The 25,255-nt window shown below is 45.3% G+C and overlaps 1 protein-coding gene across 19 annotated transcripts in view; it reads left to right on the top strand.

Annotated features, from left to right (window-relative positions):
* Positions 1 to 25,255, top strand: part of ARNTL (aryl hydrocarbon receptor nuclear translocator like) — a 109,374-nt gene that overhangs the window by 23,395 nt on the left and 60,724 nt on the right. For 18 of the 19 annotated variants that reach the window (XM_077960489.1, XM_028832574.2, XM_077960487.1 and 15 more), the window contains exon 2: positions 8,436 to 8,508. Coding sequence is in view for 7 of the 19 variants with exons in the window: in XM_077960481.1 (XP_077816607.1) it covers positions 8,436 to 8,508 (73 nt within the window). In the remaining 12 variants the exon portion in view is untranslated. 19 annotated transcript variants of the gene reach the window in all.

Genomic DNA, 25,255 nt, shown 5'->3' with positions numbered 1-25,255 from the left:
TTTTATTGTTTCAGTCTCTGGTGGCTTATTATATAGACTTGGTCTGTAAGCTTTGCATTTCAGTTTAAACCAGCAAATGTTTACACTATATAAGGTTGCAAGGAATAAAACTTTAGGGAGAAAGAACCCAATGCACCCGTGTTTCTGAGAAGCTCATGACCAGGGAGTGGGAAGGATAAAGCAATGGTTATTCAAGGGAGATTAAGAAGGGGGCCCTGGGAGAAGTCAGCTCCATCCTTTTAGAGAAGGGAGGAGTTCTGCCTCACTGCTGGGCAGGATGGGGCCAAGAGGCAAGAGAATCAAGAAAGGTTTTATGGAACTGGTTGCGTTTGTCAACACCTTGAAGGACAGGCTGAAATGGAGGCTGGACATTCTCAGCAAAGGTAAAAAGCCTGAGTAGAGGAGATAGAGACGGAAGGACATGGGGCAGTGTTTGGGATTTGGCTGAAGAATCGGATGCCTGTAGTAATGGGCATAGTAGCACTTTATGGAGAGTATCAGGTACCAGGCATGGTTCTAAGAGCTTTTTATGTAGTAACTCACTTAATCCACGCAATGAACCAAATGAGGTACTGTTATTACCCCATTTTACAGATGAGGAAGCTAAGGTATATAGCAGTGAATTAATTGCCCAGTATCACACTGCTGTGGAGCCAAGATCAGACCAATTTCATCTGGCTCCAGGCTCTGTGCTTCTGACCATGAAGCTGTCCTGCCTCTGATTTGGGGAAAGAACAGTCACTAGAACCAGAAAGATGGACAGATGCCATATGTTTAGAGGCTGGGATTATCAACATTCAGGAATACAGAGGTGGAAAAGAGACCAGAGTTGGAGATGAGGGGGATTGGAGAGGTGGGGATGGGAGGAGGGTTTGGTGAGAGCCGTGAGGGGCCACAGGAAGACGAGCTTTAAGAAGTTTGTCAGTGAGGCCCAGGGCTGCAGAGAATCCCAGGAGGTGAGACCTGAGGAATAGGTCTGGGCCAAGGAGAAAGCTGTGAGGGCATCGGGAGAGGGGCAGCAGGGTGACCCAGGCTGGAGCTGCTGTGGCGTCCTATCCTGGCTGCAGGGTGCTGCGTGTTCCTGGGGGATCATAGCTGTTGATGAGTATCACTGTCCCTGTCCTCTTATCTGTAGAAAGAGGTGAGTGTGACAGAGGAGGCAGGTGAGAGCTGGCACTGCTAATTTGGCAAACCTGGTGACTTTTCTGCAGCCTAATGATTTTTGAAAGCTGTTTGCTGTGCTGAGGCACAAGTGTGACTTCCCCCATCTAAATGCTGTGCAATTGCTATTTTCCCTGGAAAATTGGGCCCATGTGGGCTCTGTGTGTGGTTTATTTGAGTTCCATTTTTATAGCCTTATTACCTTGTCCCCATGATGCAAGAGGCCTCTCTCTTTTCTTGAGCTTTGCTGTGAAAATTGTTTCTTAAAAGGCACAAAGTGATCTCTCGTCATCTGGGTGGTGCTCGCTCCACAAGCAGCACTTTTCTGCAGACTCCACATACACTTGTCATCGCCCCTGCCCCCACTTGGCAGGTTCCTCTGATTGTTGGCAATTTACTGAGAACTTTTAAGCAGCTCTTGAATCTCACTACCTAGGTGTTTGTCTTGATTTCTTCTGGAAGAGTTTGTGCATGTAAATATCCATTCAGCCTCTTCCTCTCTGAGATGTTGCCCTGCCACTGACCGTGCTAGGACCCGAAACCCAGTCTTGTCCTCTGGCCTCAAGCTGATTAACAATAGCAGTCGTCATGTACAGAGCCTGAGCAGTTACCAGGCACTAAGCTAAGGCATTATGTTCATGATCTTAATTATTCCCAATTTCTTTGAGGTAGGTACTGTTACTTCTCCCATTTTACTGATAAAGAAGATGAGCCTTAAAGGGGTAGAGTAAGTTACCCCAGGTCACACAGCTAGTAAATGGCAGAGCTGGGCCTCAGTGAGCCTTTCTAACCTTGGAGTCCATGTACTCCATTCATTCATTCATTGGCAACAAATGATTGCCTGCAACAGGCTGAGAACTGTTGTAAACCCAGGGTGTACAGCAAAGGGAAAAAAGGCAGAACTCCCACCTTCAGCTTATATTCTAACTTGGGGAGATAGAGATCATATAACAAATGACATATACATTATGCTATGTGGTAATGACAACTATGGAGAAAAATGAAGCAAGGAGGTCAGATGGGAAGTGGGAGGATTTTGAATAGAGTGGTCAAAGAAGGCCTCTTTGAAAGTACACCAAATTGTTAAGTTAACAAACCCCCAAATCTCAGTGTAGCAACACAACAAAACTGCACTTCTGTGGAGAAAATTTCCAAAGTGACTTCTCCTGGTTAGCAGGCAGCCTTCCTTGCAGTCATTGAGAGACCTAGACTCCTTTTATCTTGTGTCTCTGCCTTCTTCAAGGGCTTTAGCTTCCTTTCCATTCAAATGCTGGAGTGTGAGGAAGAAGAGAAGAGGGTAGTTTGTGAGCAAGGCTTTATGGACCCATCTGGAGGAAGCATCCCTCCCTCCCACCCACTGGCCAGAATTCAGTCACATGTTCACTCCTGACTGCAAGGGAGTCTGGCAAAGGAAGTCTAGCCATGTGCCCCCTAAAAAAGGAAGTGAGTTCTGGTGAACTCATGGCATGTTGTGTGTTGCAGTGAGTGAGGTGGAGAAGTGAGCTATGTGTTTAGCTGGAGGAAGAGCATTTTATGCAAAAGGAACAGCAAGACAAAGCCTGCTGGAATGGAGTGGGGAGGAGAGGAGAGTGGGAGCAGATGAGGGCATGGAGTTGTGGGGGCCAGGCCATTGGGGTCTCTGTAAGGATTTGGTTGCCTTGGGAATGGCAAGAGGAGCCAGAACATAGAGTTTTGAAGGAGGAACAACAGCATCTGAGGCATGTCTCACAGGGCTCACTCTGGCTGCTGTGTTGAGAGTGGACTGAGGGAGCAAGGGGAATGCAGGGGAGAAGCGGGCGTTTGTGGTTGTTATCCAGGTGTGTGACCGGAAGGTTTGGCCCTGAGCTGGGGTGGTAGAGGTGGGGAGAAGCCATTAGATTTGAGATCTGTTCTGAAGGTGGGCCAGCAACTTTTGCTGTGGGATTGGTAGTGGGGCATGGGGGAAAGAAAGGAGCCAAGATAATTCTGAGGTTTTGGCTTTGCCTAATGAGTATTAGTCTTACTTCCTACCCTCAGAAGCAAGAGGGGAAATTTTTTGGAAACAGATATCTGAGTGTTCTCTGGGCCCTGACCTGTCCTCCATAACCTCTTTCACTCTGCGGTACTTTTTTCGGCACAGATGGGCAATTCGCATTCATGACTAAGCTTTCAGACACAGGGAGGGCACTTGGAATCCCTCCTAGCACACAGCAGAGGTGAGGCAGCACTGAGAATTGTCTCATTTTCTCTGGGCTCTTTGGGTCAAACCTTGGGACCCCTTTAGAGGGACATGGGAGGGACTGAGTGTGCCCTCTAGGGGGGTGAGATATGCCTACTGGAGTCTACTTCCAATGCCTGCAAACGCTGGTGACACCCTGGCTGAAGGGTAACAATCCACGTGTGTTTGAGAGTGGGAGCGGAAACTGTTTCCCACGTACTTCCTTTGGCAGTCATGACCTGCCAAGGCTGAAACTGGAGATGGGACTTTTTAATAGACCATGATCTCACTAGGAGCATATGGGGAAGAAGGTTCATCTTAGAGATGGCAGGACATGAGCTGTGAAAACAAATAGTGCACACCTACTAGATGCTGGGTCCCCGCTAGGTGTTTTATTTCACTGGAGAGCAAAACAATATATCATCCCTGCCCTCATGGCACAGACGGCCTCAAGTGGCTAAACCACAGAATGGTTAGCTGAGAGAAATTATAGTTATTTCTTTTTTTTCTTTACTGATTGCAAATGGGGTTGTATTTTAAATTTTGGTATCCATGTGTTCATTGCTAGTATATAGAAATCCAATAGATTTTGTGTTTTTATCTTGTATCCTACATGTTTACTAAACTCACTAATTAGTCATAGAAATTTTTTTTTGTTTATTCCTCAGGATTTTCTGCATAGACAGTCGTATCACTTGCTAATAGAGAGTGTTTCATTTCATCTTTTCCAATCTGTATGTTTTTTATTTCCTTTTGTTGCCTGAGTGTGGTGGCGAAGACTTCTAGTCCTGTGTTGAACAAGAGTGCTGAGAGTGCGTATCCTTGCTTTGTTCTTAGTCTTGGGGAAAACATCAGCCTTTCACCATGAAGTGTAAGGTCAGCTGTGGGTTTGTTGTAGATGCCACTTGCACTTTGCTGGCATCGTTGTGAGTAGGACTGTGGGTTTTTGTGTGTGTGTGTGTGTGTGTGTGTGTGGTGTTTGGCTGAAATACAGTGGTTATTATCTACAAGTTTTCTGTCTTGAAAGAGGGAGATTTGTTGGGGTATTTTCTCTTTGTGCTCTTTGGCATTTCTGGGTTGCCAGTCTCCTCAGTTCCAAGTCTGAGCTATATGCAGAAAAGGAAATGCAGGAAGCTCACCACTGTGTTGTTCCTTGGGTCCTGAGGTCACAGCTGGTCTACCTTCTTCAGTCTGCCCTTTGGAGTCTTCTTACAGTCATCTAGCATAGAATGCCCAGGGATTTTCGTTGTTCTTAGCAGGTGGAATCGGTGAAAGTGCACCTGCTCCATCCTGCTGGGAGTGGAAGTGGTTGGGGGAAATTGGAGCATATAGGTCGGGGCTAGTTTAGATGCAAGGGCTCCATTCTGTAGGTGCAGGAGGGCCATGGAAGCCCAGCCCTGACAGCAGTGGGAGGGGGATGGGAAGAGGGGGAGTGGAGAGAGCCCAGGTGGCTGCTGCCTATGTCCAAGCAGAAGGTCCTGAGGTCCTGGCTGTGACAGTAGAACTGCAGCAGAAAGGAAGGACAGGAAGTTCCATCAGGACAGTGAGGAAGTGCAGGGAGACCAGGTTGGTCTGAGGTTTCTAGCTTGAGCAGCTAGCTAGCACTGAGATTACAGAGACAGAGGGAGGGGTCTAAGCATGGCAGAGGCGTGTATTCTAGGCATTGTAGAGCAGATCTGGAAGACTGGACTAACTGTGCTTCCCCTCAGGGGAGGCTCCACAGAGGAAGTTTGGCTGCTGGATAAAAATCCAGGGAGTGTGCTTTCTGGGCAGAGGAAACAACGTGGGAAAAGGCACAGATACAGAAAACGGCGTGATGGGCCTGTTGGGACTCCAGCTAGCTGAGGCGTAAGTGGGTAGTTACTGGTTCCATGACTGGGAAGGATGCTGTAGGAGTGCACAAAAGAAAGAAGTTCTGGAATGCGAGTTGATGCTGCCAGCGGTCCATTTGGCTCCTTGCCTTCTGTTCTTTGTGTGTTGGCATCAGACCTCTCTACCGCAGACAGGCTGCTCTGCCTGAGGGGCTATAGCTGCCAGCAGCCTCAGTTTACAATCCCAGTGAAGGGGGAGAGCCTTTCTCTACATCTAGGTATCAGTTTAAGGGAAAGACTCTGATTGGCCCAGGTTGGTGATGTGCCTGCCTTTGGACCCATCACTGTTGCAAGGGATTGGAGAGTTCTAATCTAGGCCGGATCGTCTGCCCACCCCCGCTGGGGCAACCAGCGTCTTTTAAAGGAGAAGGCAGACAACATGCATCTAGGGAAGATAAAAAAGACTGTTTACCATGGCTTACTATAATAGATTGTGAAGAATATATAATATGGCAGTGTAGGAACTCTTCACAGAGGTTAAAGCAAGGGACTTGATCAAAGTTAGGTTTTAGTAAAATCATTTTGGACACTGTACGGGGTTGTGGTCGGAAGTGAGTGATAAGAGGTGTTGAGATGGGTTCGGAGGCCACTGCTGTAGCTCCAAGGAGCACTGATGATGCCTAAACTAGCTTAGAGTCCTGACTTACTTTATTTGCACTTCACCTCCAGCCACAGCATCAGTGAGGTGGAGGACAGGGATAGAGTCCTAGAGATGTTAGACAGGCAAGACTTGGTGGCCAGATGGAGGCAGGGAGAAGCGGGTCTTATGGAAGATTCCCCACTGCCACCAAGGGCATAAAGAATGAGTCTCTGGAAGGCTAGCCTTATCTTTGGAAACATTATTAGGTGTTGGCATACTCAACGTACCTTATTGCTTCTTCAGAAGTGTTAGTGTTGTTGGCTTCTTGTGGTATCCAGCTGGAAAAGGAAGCTGATTGATTGGATTTCCCTCCCTTTAAAGAGCTTCCTTTTTTGAGAAATCAGATGATAGATGATACAGTCAGGACTGCCAGTGGAGAAATAGGTGGGGGAGAGGAGGACTCTGGCTTGGAGACTGACTCTCCTGCCCCCAGCCTGCCCCGAGGCCTGTGAGTCTGCTTTAGGCACATTCATCCTTTTGGCATCATCCTTGCTGGGAAGGCTTTTAAGGGATTTAAGGAAAGAAATGACACAATCTGATTCATGTTGCACCAGATTTCCTCCCCTGTTCAGAATAGAGTATGGGTGGAGGTAGAGTGACTCCAAGAGTAGCAGCAGGGAAGCAGGGCACCAATTAGGAGACTATCGCAGCAATCTAGGATGGGGACGGTGGAGGTGGTGAGAAATGGCCACATTCTGAATACATTTTAAAGGTAAGAACCAGTTTTAGTGAGGATTAGATACAGAGTGAGAGAGAAAGGAGATGAAAATGACTCCCAAATTTTTGGTCTGGGCAGCTGGAAGAACATTGTCTTAAACTGAAGCGGATATGACTCTGGGAGGAGCAGGTCAGGGGTCTGTGTTGTCTCACCGTGTCTTACACAAAGCTCCCATCTACTTCTTACTTGACACAAGCAGTTGGATATCCTGGTCAGGAGTTCAGAGGAGGGGTCCAGGCTCGGAGAGAAATCTGAGCATCATCAGCATGGAGGTGATATGTGTGAATTCAAGAGACTAGTTGAGATCACCAAGGGAGTGACAGAGAAGAGATGAAAACAAGGACTGAACACTCTGACATAAGAGGTGGGGAGATAAGGAAGAATAAGCAAAGAGAAGGAGCAGCCAGTGAGGTGGGTAGAAAACCAGGAGAGCTAGAGGGCATGATTAAATGGTGTCAAAGCTGCAAGGTAAGGACTGAGACTTGACCAATGGATCTAGCAACATGCAAGACAGGCCTAATGCATGCTGTTGGACCTAAGTTTAACTTTGCAAATAAGTCATAGTTCCTTTCCAGAAGGAGAATATAATTTTGCAAAAACAGATCATTTAAGATTTATTGAAATAAATCTAAAAAGATGTGAAGATAGTACCATAGGAATCCAGCAGAAGGAAACAGGGCTTCTGGCTTTTGTGGGGAGGATTGAGTCACATTCATTCATATATTCATTAATTTATGTATTCATTCATTTGACAAAACCTTATTGGGTGCCAGGGGTTGCGGGGAGGAGGGAAGAGAGAGTTGTTGTCTAGTGGGTATAGAGTTTCGTTTTTTGCAGATGAAAAGAGTTCTGGCGATGGCTGGTGGTAATGGTTGAACAACAATATGAAGGTACTTAATACCATTGAACTGTACACTTAAAAATGGTTAAGACTGTAAATTTTGTGTGACATGTATTTTCTCACAATTAAAAATGGAGAGAGATTTAAAAAAAGCACTTTTGGGGGCCCCATCATGAACTTGGCCTGGGATATGATGTTTGAAATGGATGCACCATCTCAGTAGATGGAAGTAATGTGGAGAAAAGTGGAGGAAGATGTCCAACTGAGAGGGTTTTGGGAACTACCAGTCCTGTTTGTCTGGATAGTAGGGTCTATCGGGGGAAACCAAGCAAGCTGAGACTGCAGCCGGGCCAGTTGGTGCAGGCCCAGCATCCTGGGCTGTGGAGTTGGGCCTGCCTTCTTAGATTCTGGGAGCCTCTGGTGGTTTCTGCCCAGGGGAGTGTCATTCCAAAGGTGTGTATTTAGATTAATTTCATTAGTCCTTCCTGTTTAAACCATTGCCTGTTAAAGGCAGTGGGGTTGAGGTATTCATTTTTATGGTGAAAATTCTGGCCTAGCAGAATTTTAGATATCCAAGCATGTTTTAATGAATTGAGTAGGTTATTTTTCCATCCATTTTACAAGTATTTATTGAGGAACATCTAAGTGCCGGTAGTGTTCTAGGCAGTTGGGGGTATAGAATGGGGTGAACTTAATAGATCTCTTCTCTTGAAAAGCCTACAGTGTAGAGAAACCCCCTCTCCTTCCTAAACAAGAAGTTATGCCACAACGTGCCATGTGTTACCATAGGCATGCTACTAGCGTTCCATGGGTGCTGAGAGGAGGGGGTGCCTGGCCTGCCTGGAACACTGGGGAGGCTTATAGGTAAAAACTGCCCAATGGATTTAAAGGACAAGCAGGGATTTTCTAGGCAAAGAAGCAGAAATGGGCATCCCAGGAGTATGGTAAATCAAAACATATTGGGTGCTGTGAATTTAAAGCTAAACTTTTATTTCATTGGCTTTTAGGTGGTGCTGGCTAGAGTGTATACGTTTGGACCCAAGCTTAACTTTTCCAATGTGGAATCCTGGGCCTTCATTGGTAAGTTTGTTTGATGCCTTCTTACCAAATTATGCTATCGAGGATTGGTATTTGGAATGAAAGGCAAGGTAGTTATCATTGGCAAGTTCTTTGTGGAGGTTACCAGTCCTGGACCTGGAGAAGCCTGTAGGGCAGGCTGAAGGGGTACATAGGAAAAGTGAAATCTCACTGTGGGTTTCTGTGGTAGATGCAGAGAGGGAGGCCACAGGAAGGGAACCAAGGGGTGCGGGGGATGGATGCAGCTGGCCTTATGGAGAGGTGGAGCTTTGGCTCTGGTTTGAAGGGCAAGCTAGATTGAAAAAACTCCAGGGAGGAGTGAAAGATTTTCGGGGCTTGAGAACATAGAGGTGAGGTATAAAAAAAGTGGGCTTAGCAGCAGTCCTATAGGAGCAAAATCTTCATCGAAAGGAGTCATGGGCAAGAACTGTGGTGCAATCTGCTGGCGTCTGACGATTCTAGTCCATCAGCAAACTTTTTCTGTAGAGGACCAGATGCTAAATATTTTTGGCTTCGTAGGCCATGTGGTCTCTGTCACAGCTACTCCACTCTGCTGTGGTAACATGCAAGCAGCCATAGATAATATGGAAATGAATGGGTGTGGCGGTATTCCAGTAAAATTTATTTACAGAAGCAGGTGGTGGGCTGGATTTGGCCTGCGGGATGTAGTTTACCGACTCCTTTTCTAGACCCTAAATGCCTGGCTAAGACACATAGACTTTATCCTGAAGGCAGTGGGAAGCCATTGAAGTTATTTTGGGCAAAGAAGTGAAGTGGCAGAAGTGATGTTTACATTTTAGGAACATCCATCTGATAGCTGGACAAGAGGCATGGGCCCCTTTTGGAAGGCAGCAGCAGTCATCCAGGCATGAGGTGTTGTGGTGAGCAGTAGTGAAAATGGAAGCAAAGGTTCAATGGAGGAGATACTGCAAAGGGAGAACCAGTAGTGTTTTCAGTCTCTTAGACTTTAGAGGCAGGAGTCAAAGAGGATGAAAGTTTAGACTTGCTTGTTCACAGTGGTATCGTTGACAGAAATGTAGATGTTGGGGGTGGAGAGGAGTAGCTGATGGTTCTGGTTTTAGATATGTTGAATTCAAGATAACAGTAATCATCCATAAGAAATGTCCAGCAGAGAATTGGAAATGCAGGGCTGAGGCCTAGCCTGAGAAGATTAAGTCTAGAGATGTAGAATGGAAGCCATAGGATTAAACACGGTCTCCCCAAGATGAGCAGTGGGCTGATTTTGGGGAACATGCATAACTTTGGGATAGGAAGAAGATGGAAGAGACTCAGAGGCCATGGAGGAGAGTCCCAGGAAGGGAAGAGAATGGGGAGACCAAGGAGAAGGGACCTGAAGGGAGGCTGCTGAATTTGTGACAAGGTCTTTGCAGATGGCCTTGAGGAATGTAATGTCACAGAAGGGGAAGGAAAGAGGAAGCCAGGTTACATGGAATTGGACATAAATGAAGGATAAAGAATTGAGATGTTACAAAAATAGACCACTCATAGAAGGTTTAGGTAGTAAAAGAAGGGAGATACATAAGATTTAGATACTTGCTTGTCAGAATAACCTTTGCTTTAGCTTTGAGGCAGGCAAAGCATGCTGTGACCAGTTCTCATTTCCTTCTTTGGAGCCAAGCTGTGTTTGGGAGTTTGTGTGTACTGTAGGCTTGTGATTGTATTCTTATGCTCCCTTTTGAGGTGTGGTGTTCATAACTCTGCCACAACTTGCACCACGGAATCCAGCCCATGTCTGGACCCTTGCCATGAGACAAGATGTGATCTGTTGGGGGAGTAGTTGCAGTTGTATAAGTTAGAGGAGAAAATAGAGTGGACCAAAAATTGAAATAAAACTTCTTACTGCAGAGTCTATCCAAATATGGGGACTTGAGGATAATTCCTCCACTCATGATTGAATTACGTTTCAATTTGTGCTCTGAGTATTTTGAGTGTACCTTCTTTGGTTTGAATTCTAAGTAGTTTTTGACTTGGTTTGTGTGAATATAGCAGTTAGAGAGCTGGTAATAAAAGCAACAGGTGTAACTGGTTTAGAGCCATGATTTATTGAACACTCATGATGTACTAAGTCCTGTGCTAAGTGCTATTGTGTATCATCCCATTTCATCTTTGCAATGACCTATGTGGGGGAAGTTATTAACAGTATTCTTATTTCAGCCAGAAATAAGTCTTAGTTGAATAACCTATGCAAGGTTACAAGGGATTTGAACCCAGGTCTGTATAATCCCTGGCTTATGCTACTTCCTGCTTTTTCTCGCCTGTGTCTGGAATTTTTCCTCCTACTAATGTAGAAGGACTAGAGATAGATTGAGTCCCTCAGGTTAAATATTCAGAGCCTGTAGTGGGTGTTTCCTCTCCTTAGGAGTCTATTGAAAGGGCAGAAGAAGTGTGGGAAGTCTGGAAGAGACTAAGGCCAAACCTCAAACACTTACTTTAACTGTTTCCCCAGATAAAATTTAGTTGAAGGCAGCAGCCTTGGGCTTGGAAAGAAAATAGCACTAGAAGGCATGAGAGTCAGATTCCAGTCCTAGCATTATGACAATTATAATGTCATTTTTGTTTAAACTCTTGGCATTTCTCTCCAGTTACCTCCAGCTTTGAGCTCCAAAGGCAGGCTCCTATTTTGTCTTGGTTTTCACTGTATCCCCAGTATCGTAGCACAGAATCTGGCATGTAGTATGTTATGTACTCACTAATTATTTATTGCTTCAAATGAACCAAAGGACTTGGTAAAAGGTGCTTAGCCTCTCAGGCACTGCTCTTGGCACCATGGTTGTAGAGGTGAAACTGGACGAGGTCTCTGCTGTCGTGAAGCAGACGTCTACATGTGTGAGATGTAGAATGTGACATCAGCTATGATTATGCTCTGAAATAAAAGACAATGAGACCAGGGTGAAGAGGGAAATGCCTGTCCAAGAAGTGAGACAGTGAGCTTGTTTGGGGGTAAAATCCATAAAATTCCTCTTGGGGTGACTACAGATTTAATTATTTTGCTTGGCTGCCATTGCTAATGCCCAGTTGATTGCTCCCTGCAGTGAGGACTCCCACCCCAGGCCTCGGTTTTTTCAGCTCTGCTGAGCGTGCCTCTCCTGGGTTGGCTCCCGGTTCTCCTCCAGCTGCTCAGATCCCAGCCTCCACAGCCTGCTCTGCTGGTTCTCGGTTCTTTGTCCTTAGCTTCTGGTTTGGCTTGGTCCCTTTCACGTCATCCTTGACGTCCTCCCTGGGTGAGCTCATCCACCACTCACCCCTGTCTCGAAGACACCCAGATCTCCATGTCCGGCCTGAACCTCCTCCCAGTCCACATTCCTAGTGGTCTGCCCTGAGGGCACCTCAACCTGTCTGTCCCCTCCAGAGTGCCACATGCATCTTTCTCCCTGTGCTGCCTGCTTGGTCCACACCCCTCAGTTGCTTCTGCTTCAGTAGTCGTCCTGGCCTTGTCTTTTCCCTCATATTCCCTTGGTTACCACATCCTGAAGAGCTCATCTTCTAATTTGTTAACTCTGTTCTTCTCTGTCTCTCCACTCCTGTGTTTAGGATTCATCATTTTGTTCTATGACAGCCTCTTAATTGGTCATCCTGTGTTCATGTTTTTCCTCCCTCACTCCACTGCCCACATTCCTATCAACATATTTCTAACACACGTCTGATCAGAGCTCTCTTCTGCTTAAAACTCTCCAAGAGCTCCTCATTGCTTAGAAAGTAAAAGCTAACCCTCTTCGGTGGGCCTGCAGTCTTCTCATCATCTGGCTTTTGGCCCCCTGCAACTTTTGCCTCCCCACCCCCACTGCGCTTTGGGTTTTCCTTTTTCCCTAACTCACATTTCTAACCTCAGCCCAGTTACCAACAGCCATCACCTCCTAGTGTCTTTGCAGTGCTGGGCCCTCTCCTGGGAATGGCGTGGTCCCTGTTCACACTTTGGGAACTCAACTCCAGTTTCCCCCAACTCTTCAGGACACCATCCTTCCCTACCCAGCACCTCTCCATGACCTGGAAATGACCTTCCTCCTGGCTCCCAGAACACCCTCATGTCTTTCTCTCTTGCAAAGCACTTATCATAAGGTGTTACTGTTGATTTACTTATCTGTTATGCTCAGCAACCTGAGCTTCTTAAGGGTGGAGACCACATATACACACACACACACACACACACACACACACACACACACGCGCGCGCGCGCGCGCACACATACACACACACTCTCTCTCTCTCTCTCTCTCTCTCTCTCGCGTGCGCGCGTGCTCTCTCTCTCTCCCCCCGTCTCTCTTTCTGTCTCTCTCTGTTCTAAGTGCCAGCATAGTTTACCTGGCTCAGGAAGTTTTTGTTGAAAGAGTGAGGACTGGTCTGTTTGTGCAGCCAAGCAACAGATTTATAATGTGATAAAATGTACTTGAAATGGGAAGTTCATTGGCCATTGGGTTTATTGGGGCGCTCTTCTTGTCAGCTTTGAATGCAGGACAGGTTGTGTTGGGCTTGAGTTTGTGACTGCCTGTTGTGTCTCCCAGCATGCTGAGACCTCAGGAATGTCTCTTCTCTGTATTCTTTGCCCCTGACTTTTTATTTTTTTAGCTCTTGTTGTTGATGGACCGCTAATAGCAATTCAAAATGAAAAATAATCCATCAAGGAATTCTCAGGAACGAGGTCCACCCACCTTGGTCCTGGATGAATCCCAAATTTCCTAAATCAGCCAGAATATCTATTCTTGCCAACCACTGTCTGATAGCCTTTTTTCCCAGCTTAATCCAGCTGAGAATGCTTTTCTTGAAGGGTGAGTATACTTAGTGGCCCTTCATGGAGGTGCCTGAGGGCCTCTTTGTCTTTGTTTTAAACCTTGTAAACTCCCCAGTGAATACGGAGGAGTCTAACAAATAGGAAGAAGCTCTGACCCCAGGGGTCCCAAGTCAGTGTCTGTACTTTGCATGGGAGCTAGCACAATGCACCTAGCCAATAGCACATAAACTCTCATGTTTTCATTCAGGGCCTTAAGCTTGATGCTTGTTGTGTCTTCTTCACTTCCTAACTCTGCCAGAGACCTAAGAAGTTGTGCCAAGAATGCAGCTTGTATTTGGGGGCTCACAGTAATCTAGGAAAGCTTTTCGGAAGAGAGCCATTCTCAGCCCCGAGGTGTCCTGCAGACCAGGGCCCTCCAGCAGGCTCTTGGAGCTGCTTTCCTTGGCTGGAAATGCTTGTGATGCTGCCTCCCCTTGTAGGGACTTTCCATACGCTGTTCCCTCAGCCTGGAATGCATTTTTCTCCTGGTTTGCCTAGCTTATGCCTGTTCACCCTTTGGAACTCAGCTGATTGACCTGCCTCCTCCTCAGAAGCCCTCCCACCTCACTGATAAGAAGGCTAGGTCTTGTCCTCACCGTTCTCATGCCAGCATCTAGCGCTTATGGGCTGCTCACCTTGTGTCAGGCACTGTTAGAGTGCTTCATAGGTAACTACTTTGTATTAGGGGCTTGGTAGATGTTGGCTGAGGTAAATGTCATCATTATCCCAAAGACACTGTGTGAGGAAACTGAGGCCTTGACCCATTGAGTAGGTGACAGAGTAGGAGTTTATCCCAGATGCTGGGCTGTGGATTTCTGCTCTGACCCTTTCTTCTCTACACTACCGTTCCCTCTGCTCCAGGTCCTTGCAGTCTGTCCTTTTTCAGCACTTGTCACGGAGGTCATGACCTCTGTTCATGTGGTTATTTGATGAATGAATGTTCGCTCCCTTGCTGGGCAGCCCCTTTGAGCCCCAGGATGGCGGGAGTACGTAGGACTCTAGACAGCTGCTCAGCATGGAGTTCACCGAGAGCCTGTGGGACTGCCCACTTGCCCACAGCCGCTTCTTGCCTTTTGCATCACAGGAGTGTGGGCTAGGACCATAAAAGAGCCAGCCCAGGCCTCCCCATTTCTGGAGCTCACTGGGTACGTGCATGGGGTTTGGCCCTCACCCTCGCTTCCATGGTTCTGCACCAGAGCCAGCTGTGCTGAGGAAACATCTGTGCCTTGTTAAGGTCTGTTCCTTCTGCCCACTCCCTTTGCCCTTTTCTCTACCTTACAACCCCTTTGCTGCCCTTCTTTAAGGAAAGAGGCTCCCTTTGCCTCTCAGGGCAAAACCAGCTGCCCTTCTCCTGGTCTTCTTGATCTGCACACACTCTGAGGATGACTGCCCATGGCGGGTCATGATGGTCCGTGTGCCCTGGACTTTGGTTTCTGTGGCAGAGCAGTACTTTGTACAGTCAGGGCTCATGGCCCTATAGGAGACTGAGGGAGAGCCCGAGGTCATTACCTTAAGAGAAGCTGCTTCATGGTACAGTTTGTGTGTGTGTGCATGTATGTGTGGATGTGTGCTTTTTTCATGCATGGCGTTTTTATTTGTGTTATTTATCCCCCTGCTGTATCTCCATCTCTCAGAGGTCTAACATGGGGCTTTGAATAGTGGATATATCATAGCTCTTGGCAAAGTCTTCTCCCCTCCTGATCTGAAGGTACCTCCCTTTTCCCCTACCCCTCACTTTGGTACCTTGGCGTCTTCACAGGGTTGTTATGACTACCAGGACACTCTTCTCAGACCTCATTGAGATTGCAGTGATGTGAAAACTCTACCTAGATTCTAGCCAGCTGGGCAGGGGCCTGGCAGCAGGGGAAGCCCGGTTCCCTAGGGCACCTCACCAGGCCTCCAGGGCTCTCTAGGGCCAGACTGGCTGAGCTTCAACTGACTCATACTGTTTTTGACTGGGAAAAATAAAATGTTTAAATGGCTTCTGACCAAATGGGGAAAGTGGATGTGGGAGGAAGAGAAGGGGGACGTTAGCCACACCCTAGGTACATTTGCCAGCAGCAAACTGAGATGGGCTTATAAAGTGCGGCTGGCCTCTAAGACGCCTCCTTCAAGGGGCATTCAGCACACTGGTCTCAGGCTCTGGAGGCCCACCTGCTTCAGAACGTCAGCTCCATGTCTGTCTAGCATTGTGACTTAAGACAAACCCACCAAGCTCCCTTAGCCTCCATTTTCTCATCTGTAAAATGGGATTGTAATCATTAGAATAACCTTTATAAGGTTCTTGTGAGAGTGGAATGAAAACATGCTTAGCACTGTGACCGGCATGTAGAAAGCACCAAATATTTATTATCTGTTATTGTTGTTGTTTGTCAAAGTATTGTTGTTAATAATAACTATAAGAAGACTTTGGAGCAGATATAAAGTCTAAAATGCAGGCTGTGATGAAAGGGAGATGCTATGTAAGAAAATTGCTTTTTGAATTGCACATTATATCCAGATACTATTATTAGCACAAGTGTATCTATTATTGTTTTGTCTTTGAAAAAAAATGCTGGAGCACAATTTTATGATGTTGAGTCTATGTCCTTTGTTGTTTTGGAAAGAGGTTTATCACATTGGCCTTTATTGGAATCTTGTCTAGTGAATGCATGACTCACATTGGTGACCCTGGGTACCAAATGCCTGGACAGCACCTGGCAAAGAAGAGCCATTATTTCCATGGTCACTATTGTTTAAAATGTTTATGGTAAACAATACCTGATAGGAAGTTCTTAGAGGTTTATTGACAGTAAACTGTCAGGAATGCACTGAGTTATTATTTACTCTAGACCTGAGAAATTCTCCCTCTCCAAGTTTTGTGCCTTGTATAGCTAAATAAATATAAAAAATTTCCTTAGAATTTGATATAAACAGCTACCATTGTCTTCACAAATATGTTAGAAATATTTTCTTAATAGCAGCTACTTGACCGTTTTGTTTTTTGTCTCCATTCTGTACCGTTGCTCTGTCTCTTCCCATCTTTCTGAAAATAAAAGTGAGCCAAATTCACCATTTGAAAAACACATAGATACTTTTAGGCAGAGGTTGAAAACTCTCTACCCTCTGGCTGCATCTGGCTTGCAGATGTGTTTTGTTCAGCACTCATAGTGTTTTAAGATGTTTAAATTAGTGGCCAACATTTAAAAATGGGTGGATTTTGAATCAAAATCCAGATTTCCAACTCTTCGTGAAAAATCGAAGGTCTGGTGGGCCTGGGCCCATCTTCCTTGTGGCAGTGTGGAAGAGTGGCGGTCCCTCTGCTGGGAGCTTGTTTCTCCAGCCTGCCCCAGGCTGGCCCAGCCTCCCTGTACCTTTCCATGGCCTGCTTAGCCCCTGTAGGTAATTGAGTTTGTAGTCTCTGCTTAATATAACTAATACCCCTTAGATACTGTGCATCAATTTAGAATTATTTCCACTAGCGACTGTGACCATAGGTAGGAAGGATATTTTACTTGCTAAGTTGTCTTTCTTATGATAGCTCAAATGGCTATAATAGTATTTTAGGCTCTTTTGGATTTAATAGAATTACCTTCTCTCCTCTCTGTGGGATTTCCTCATTAACAATTTTTAAAAAGTGTTCAGCAAAGCTTATATATCAACATAAAATTTTAAATAATGCAGGATATAAATTTTAATAGCTACTATTGAAGGGAGGTTGCAAACAAGTGAACTGCTTTAATTCAATAATTTATGGTGTTGTAAATTTGAAAAATAAAAGATACTTAGTTTTGTTTTTTTTTTTTTTTTTTTAGAATAAAATAATTAAATAGTTGACCTTTGGCAGAGTCTTTGTTGAAATAGGCAAGGGGTTTGAGCTTCTCAGAACTTGAGACCACTGCCTTCTGGAGTCTTTCCTCAGATGAGTCTGTGCCTCCCGCTAGCTAGTGCACGCTCAGCACTGTGGCCACATGCAGAGGGCAGAGAGAAGACTCAGCTTCCCATGGTGGTCACTGTAGTCAGGGGGCCCTTGCAAATACCAAAATTTTAAAAAATTACTCTTTTCTGAGTTTTTAAAAACTTTTTTGTTTTTGTCATCACAAAAGTAATAAACACTTGGGATAAATTCAGACAACACTGAAGTGCTTTAACCTAAGCAACAAAATCTTCTGTAACTGCCCTCAACCTTTTCCAACCATTCCTCAAACATAAGCACTTTTGAGAGTTTGCTTCTTATACTCCTGGACTTCCGTGTTTGCTTGTTTCTCTCCACCCCTACCCTTTGCCCTCAACCACAACATAGGTACTTTCCCTTTTATTTTCTAAAGATAGACTCTCCCTGTGCATGGTGTTCTGCAACTTCCTTTTTACAGCTGTCAATTATTTTGGTTATTTTTCCAAGTCCATATGTAAAGATCAATGTACTTGTTACTTTTAAAAGTTGTACTCCATGTTATGGTTGTATGTTAAGTAAATTTCATTTTGTATTGGTAAACACTCAGGTTGTTTCTGATCTTTTGCCATTGCAGCCACTGCTGCTGTGGAAATTTTTGTGCACACCTGTGAACTTTTGCATGAGGTTTTCTTTGGTATAGATACATAGAAGTAGGACTTTCGGTTTAAATGGTTTACTATTTAAAGTTTGAATCCATATTGCCAAATTACCCTCCAAAAAGGCTGTACCAATTCATGCTCTTCCTAGGAACATCCCATTATGGCTTTGCTAATCTAGTTTTTGCTTAAACATGTATAAGAAAAGTAAATCTTAAAAGCCTCACAAAAAAATGCCATCAAAATTACATGTTTATCTTAGAAAAGCATTCAAAATATATGTCTGTAGATTTAATTATATGATTTTTTATGTCTTGACTTTGATGATGGTTATCATCCTGCAGGGTGACAAAAAAGTTCCCTAAATACTGTACACAATTATTAAATAATTATTAAGGATATCAGTCGCACCGGGTAGCCTTTGGAAGAATTACAGCCAAATCACAGCTTCCTTTTCCACAGCTCTGCCAGATTGGCTTGTCTTTCCCACCGAGGGCTGAGCCATTAATACTGAGGCTGGGTCAGCATTTGCAGGGACCCTGCCAGGGAGTACCAGGCCTTGGGCCCCAGAGACCTGGGAAGCGGGAGATGGCAAGTGACTGCTGTGAGGCTGAGACAAAGTTTTTGCCTACAACACCCCATGGCTTTTTCGTTTACTGAGCTAGATGAGGAAAGGAAAGGGAAGTGATATTCTCAGACTTCTGGTGGTCACTTTTGTTCATGGATTTCTCACAGGAGTGCTAACGTTTAGGCTCATGTTCACGAAGGTTTGAAACCTTAGCATTTGGGAAGGATCTGCAGATTCTCAGCCAGGGGCCTTAACTGATCACAGGTAGTTGTGAACTCTTGGTCCAGGCTATGTTTCAAGACTCCTTCTTAGAAAGAACAGGTCAGGTTACCACGTGCTAACTCCATGTGAAATTTTGAATTCTACCTTCTCTAGCCCTCCTCTCTGGCTCCGAGCTGGTATCTGGCATTTGCAAACAGTTTACCCTTTGTTGACTTCTTAGAACTAGCCTCACTTTTATGAGGCTGAGTAGACTTGATGCCCAGGCCATTTATCCTTTGAGGGTGCCCTCAGCTTCATCAGACCTATGCTGGGCAGTCTGGCGTAGTGGAAAGAGGCACTTGGAGCCAGACAGACCTGGGTTTAAATCCTGACATCATCACATTTACTAACAGTGTGACCCTTTGGCTGATGACCTGACCTCTTTAAGCATCAGTGTCTCCTTCTACAAAGTAGGGACAGTAATTATTTCCCAGGGGCATTTTGAAGTATATACGAATTAATATTTGTCAGGTGCCTCTCAGATGTTCAACACAGAATGAACAGTGTATAAATATGAGTCCTCTCTCATCTTCCTGCTGTAGAGAGAAAGTTCCTTGGGGATGCTCCAAGCTGGTGGCTACTGGCTGAGGATCCTGGAGTGAGAGGAAGGCTACCATGTAAACCCAGAGATGAATCATACACAATGTGTATTCTCAGGAGCTTAGTATTTGATACGGGAGCCTAACAAGCAAATAGTGTGTTCAGTAATAGGAACTAATTAATAGAGGAAAGATTAACCTTCTAGGTGGGTGGGGTTGAAAAGTAGGTGGGGTATTGAAGGTTCAACAGGAGTCTGACAGAGAAGACAGACTATAAATAATTAATATACAGCTGTATCCACTAGAGATAAAGTTACATTGTTTTTTATGTACATGTTGACTTCTTTTGGACTTGCCAATACACTGATATATTCAAATTCAGCTCCTCTCTTTTTCCCTTTCCTTTTCCCTTCACTCTGCCTCTCCCCCAGCCCTGCCTTGAAATATTCAGCCACTGAAAATTTCTTAAAGAATTTCTTTATACTTTAGTAAGTCATCAGAGGATACTAATTCACCCTACTGAGATTTTACAAGAACTTTGGTGTAGCTGGGGTTTTTTTTGCATTCCTTTTTCTACAGTAAATATAAGTTCTTCTGAGTTGCCCAGTAATGAACAAAATACCAACCATTTGATGTTTACTGCGTGACTGCTGTGTACCAAGCACATGTGCCATTTCACTTAGTCCCCAGAATGTCAGAGCAGCTTTGTGAAATGGGCTGCCCATTCTTTCTTATGGATGAGGAAACTGAGGCTTAGGGAGGTTAATATACTGAATATTATACATGTAGTGAGTAGGAAAGCCACAGTTCACCTCCAGGGTCTTTTTCTCCCTCTTTGCTGCCTTGCTTGGGGTTCAGCTTCTAGTAGGCAGACAGCAGACGTTTGTCTGAACATATGAGAGCACTGCCTGCCATGTGCCAGCCAGTTTGATTTGTGCTGCTGGTTTTGTAACCCACATGGGGCAATGACAGCTGCTCAGTTACTTTCCTAACTATTAGTGGGGCCCCAGGGTCACACATCAGTCATAATTAACAAAAAACACAATTTCCCTTTCCTCTCAACTTTTATTTCTAAGGTACTTGTAAGCAGATAGATTAGATTGTTAGCTTTTTAATTTTTTGCTTTATCTCTGCCCTTTAAAGACTATGTGAGAGAATACACAGTGCCCTGAGAGCCTGGCCTGGAAATCAGAAACTTAGATTCCAGCTTCGGTTCTGCTGGTAACTCCTCAGTCGTTATGGGTAAATAACATTCCCTTTCCAGAACTACTAGAGTGTGTCCTTGGTGCAGTCTGGGGTTCAGGTGGTCCTAGGGATCCTGCCTACTGCATGAACCCGTATCAACTGTGTGAGGCTGGAAGGAGCTCGGCGTTGGTGTTGGGCAGGCCCAAGTGAGCATCCTGGCTCCTATACTCCCCAGCTCTGTGACCTTGGGCTAATCACCTGACTCCCTGATGCTTGTCCTTGTCTGCAAAGGAAGGCTAAGAGGACCTGCTTCCCAGGATCACTGTCCAGATTGAATGAGAAGGAATGTCGGCTTCCTTCCCTCTGTCTCCAACTCCTGAGTGCACTGGTTTTGGACTAACTGGGTGTTTCAGCAGTTGAAACCAAAACACCTTCATTAGGTACAGGGTTCATTACACCTCGCAACACCCTGAGATACTCAACATTTAGATTTCTTGAAGCTCTTTTTTGTTAAGAAACTCCTCAAAGGAAGATACTCTTCTGCCCCATTGAGCTTTATTAGTGCTTCAATGACAGCACCTTATTTTTTCACTTTCTCCCCTCCCCCTCAGACAGAAGCTGCAGTGTGAATCAGTTTGCATTTATATAATTTATTTTGCATTTCTTTGCAGAGAGGAAAACTCCATTCATTTAGCAAATGTCCATCGTGCCCAGGCCTTATGTTAGGTGAAGGGATTCAGAGAGAAATAGAGTCACTGACCTCAAGAAGCACACAGGGAGGAAAGGTATAAATACATAAAGTGACACATGGGTTTGTCCTGTCACCAATGTATGCAGTAGGTGCTGTGGGAGAAGAGAGGATGACACTGGTTCTCTCTTGGAGGACCTCATAGAGAAGAGGTGACTTGTGAACAAGTCTTTTTTATTTTTTGGAGAGAGGGTCTTGCTCTGTCACCCAGGCTGGAGTGCAGTGGCGCTATCCTAGCTCACTGCAACTTTGAAATCTTGGGCTTCAAGGGATCCTCCTGCTTCAGCCTCCCAAGTAGCCGGAACTACATGCATGTGCCACTTGCCTGTCTGATTTTTTTTTTTTTTTTTTTTGTAATTTTTTGTAGAGACAGGGTCTAGCTATGTTGCCTAGGCTGATCTTGAACTCCTGGCCTCAAACGATCCTCCCACCTTGTCCTCCTAAAGTGCTGGGATTATAGGCATGAGCCACTGCACCGAGCCGTTGTGAGCAAGTCTTAAAAGATGGGTAGGAAGGAGTCTATCAGCTGTAGAAGTAGGAAGGGCCCAGGCGGAAGGAGCACAGTTCAGAGGCTGGAGCCTTGGTAGGAGGTGACACACTAGGTGCATGTCTGGAGCTGGAGCCAAGAGGTGGAGGACCTGAGTGGCTTCATCTTGGCAGTCACCCATATATTGGCAAGTCCCAAATCTTTGTTACCAGCCCAGATTGTCTTCCCGAGCCCCCAACTCCTATACCCACTGCCCATTCAGCAGCTGACTGCATGTTGAAGTGTAGTGATCTTCCCAGACGCAACATAACTAAACAGAAGTCTTGATTTGTTCTTTAAAAAACAAACACAAAACTAACCTTGTTCCTCCTCAGTCTTCCCCATGTTATGAGGTCCCATCATTTTCACCTGGCTCCCCAGGCCTAAAATGTGGGCATCATCTTTGATTCTGCTTCCTCCTATGTCCTTCACATCATCTGTTTGCAATTCTTTTTTTGTTTGTTTTACTGGTTTTAAAAATTACTTATTTATTTATTTGAGACCGAGTCTTGCTCTGTCATCCAGTCTGGAGTGCAATGGTATGATCTTGGCACACTGCAACCTCCGCCTCCCGGGTTCAAGCAGTTCTTGTGCCTCAGCCTCCCAAGTAGCTGGGATTATAGTTGTGGCGCTACCACTCCTGGCTAATTTTTGTATTTTTAGTAGAGATGGGGTATCACCATGTTGGCCAGGTTGGTCTCGAATTCCTGACCTCAAGTGATCCACCTGCCTCGGCCTCCCAAAGTGCTGGGATTACAGGCATGAGCCACCGCACCCGGCCAATTTATTTATTTTTAATTAACACATAATAATCGTACATATGTATGGGGTACATAGTGATGTTTCCATACATATAATCTATAGTAACCAGATTAGGATAATTAACGTATCTGTCATCTCAAACATTGCAGTTCTTGACAGCTGTTACTGTATGTCCTGGAAGCCACCACTGCTCCGTATTATTATTATTATTCGTTTCTTTGTCAACCAAACAGACAAGACCGCTGCTCTCTACCCGCGTTCAAATCTCCACTGTCTCTCAGCGTGTCTCTGTCAGTTTTCTACGTAGGCAAAGAGATCTTTTAAAAAGCAAATATGTGTCATTTCCCTGCTCTAAACTCTCCAGTGGCTTTCTGGCATCTTTGGAATGGAATCTAAACATCTCGCTGTGGCCTGCCAGCCCCTCCTGCTCATCTTCTCTGGTCTCATCACTTGGCACTCTCTGCTCACTCCATTCCAGCCGCTGCATCTTTCTTACTGTTCCCCTTGTTGCTTCATGGGCTTTGCACTTGCTGTCCTCAGCCTGGGCTGCTCTTCCCCAGACACCACCTGGCTCACCTTCACACCATGCTGGCCTCTGTTCAAGTGTTCTCCCACCTGTCTGAAAAAGCACCATTCTGCCCCCTCTCCCCGCTGCTTCAACCATTCTGTCCTACCTTGCTTTGGTTTCCTTCATTAGCACTCATCACTCCCTGACTTTATATGATATGTTTGTTTGTCTTCTTGTTTATGGTTTGTCTTACCCCACGAGAATATAAATCCATGAAGATGGGACCTGGTTTTATTATTGCATTCAGCACCCTAGGGCCTAAAACAGAGCCTGGCACACGTGGGTGAACCTGAAACATGAGGTGGGTGGATGGACAAATGACTGAATTAATGCATGCCTGCTTGCAAGCGAAGACTTTGGAGTTTATTTCATAGGCAGTGCAAATCTAGTAGACATCTTTCAGGAGGTGAGTGACGTGGTCAGCACTTTTATTTTAGAAAGCCAGCTGGTGGCAGTGTGGGGGCTGGACTGTAGGAGGGAGGCAGCAGAATTACTTTAGCGGTTGTTAAAATTGTCCAGGAAATTGATGCTGAGTGTTGTGCTAGAGCTGTGAGGATGGAGAAGAGGGGACAGATGACAGGACCTGAAGATGACAGTACCTGAGTGTCTTTGATTTCTATTGGGATAACTTGGTATAGTGATTCCTTTATAAGAAAAGCAGGAGGGGACGATCTGGTCCAGGGAGAGATTGTTGACACTCCGTGGTGTTTTTCTCACCAAGCAAACCTAAGCCCTGGGATGCATGTTCTCTGCAGTGGCGTTGGCTTTCTGGGGAGTGACTCTGCTGCTCCGCAGCCTCCCCTGTTCCATTTTTTAATAAGAGAATAGTCAAGATGGTGGTGTCAGTGAGTGGGAGTCTTCTTCCCGCAGATGGATCCATTGATCTTTGCATACTCTAAGCCACACTAAATCATTGGTTCTTTTCTCTCAGTGGGTACATTTCACCATATTTGATTCTGCTCTGACAAATGCTGCTTTTTTTCTTTTTCTTTTTTTTTTTTAAAGAACACCTAGACTGTGCTCAAGTTCCAGGTGGGGTTTACAGATAAATGGGGCTCCAGCATCTCCCTTCTTACAAACACACACAGGAGCCTTTGCCGTCCTTGGGTCTCAGGGAGGCAGACCGGCAACAGGCACACATTCCTGGCCCAGGTGTAGCCATGCTGTCTGGTGCTGCCTTTTGAGACCCTTTTTGTGTGTGGGGGGGGGGGCTTGAATGATTCCTTCTTTCAAAAATTCAACCCTCTCCAAGTTTTGATGAAAAGCCTTTCATCTTTAAGTAAGCACATTATTTCCCATCTTGATGAGGTGTGTCCCCTCTGTGTCCCTGAGAGTGTGTCATTCCAGCCTTCTAAATTTTATTGTATTTTTTTAGGTTTTATTTTTTTCAGACTAGTCAAGTGCAGTAGTGAGAAGCGGGGAAAGAGTAGAACAAGGGGCCGGGTGTGGTGGCTCACGTCTATAATCCCAGCACTATGGGAGGCCGAGGTGGGCGGATCACGAGGTGAAGAGATTGATACCATCCTGGCCAACATGGTGAAACCTCGTGTCTACTAAAAATACAAAAATTAGCTGGTCATCGTGGCACATGCCTGTAGTCCCAGCTACTCGGGAGGCTGAGGCAGGAGAATTGCTTGAACCCCGGAGGCGGAGGTTGCAGTTGAGCCGAGATCGTGCCACCTCACTCCAGCCTGGCAACAGAGTGAGACTCTGTCTAAAAAAAAAAAAAAGAGTAGAACAAGGAGTTTGAACTATCAATGGAGATAACTCACTACCTTTGGACCAGCCTTATCCCAGTCCTTTAAGCCTGGTCCAGAATTCCTAATCCTGCTTGTCAAGCCCTTCAAAGTGAAAAGGAAAATGCCGTACCATCTGTATAGCTGGATGCTTACCTCCCACCTCTCCTCTCCCTTCCAAAGGTTCCGATGTCATAGGAATCTACACTAGACGGCTTCCTGTGTGCCGGGCACCGTGGTAAGCACTTCCCATGCATTCTCTCTAATCCTTACTACTTTGGGGATGTAAGCATTATAATCTTCTTTTACAGATGAGGAAGCTGAAGCTTGCCACTGCTTAGTAGTTAAGAGTATGGGCTTACAGCCAAACAGACCCTGGATTGATTCTCAACTAGCTGGGGACCTTGGGCATGCTACTTAATTTTTTTAACCTTTTTGTGCATTTAGAAGATAAAGATAATATGTAGATAGATAATATAGATTATATAGGCATTTTATATATATATCTTCTATATCACGAAGATAATACGGAGTTGTGAT

The sequence above is a fragment of the Macaca mulatta genome, chromosome 14 (assembly GCF_049350105.2).
Source record: "Macaca mulatta isolate MMU2019108-1 chromosome 14, T2T-MMU8v2.0, whole genome shotgun sequence".
NCBI lineage: Eukaryota > Metazoa > Chordata > Mammalia > Primates > Cercopithecidae > Macaca > Macaca mulatta.
Note: the sequence above shows the minus strand (reverse complement) of the source record. Positions and strands in the feature narration are given on the sequence as shown.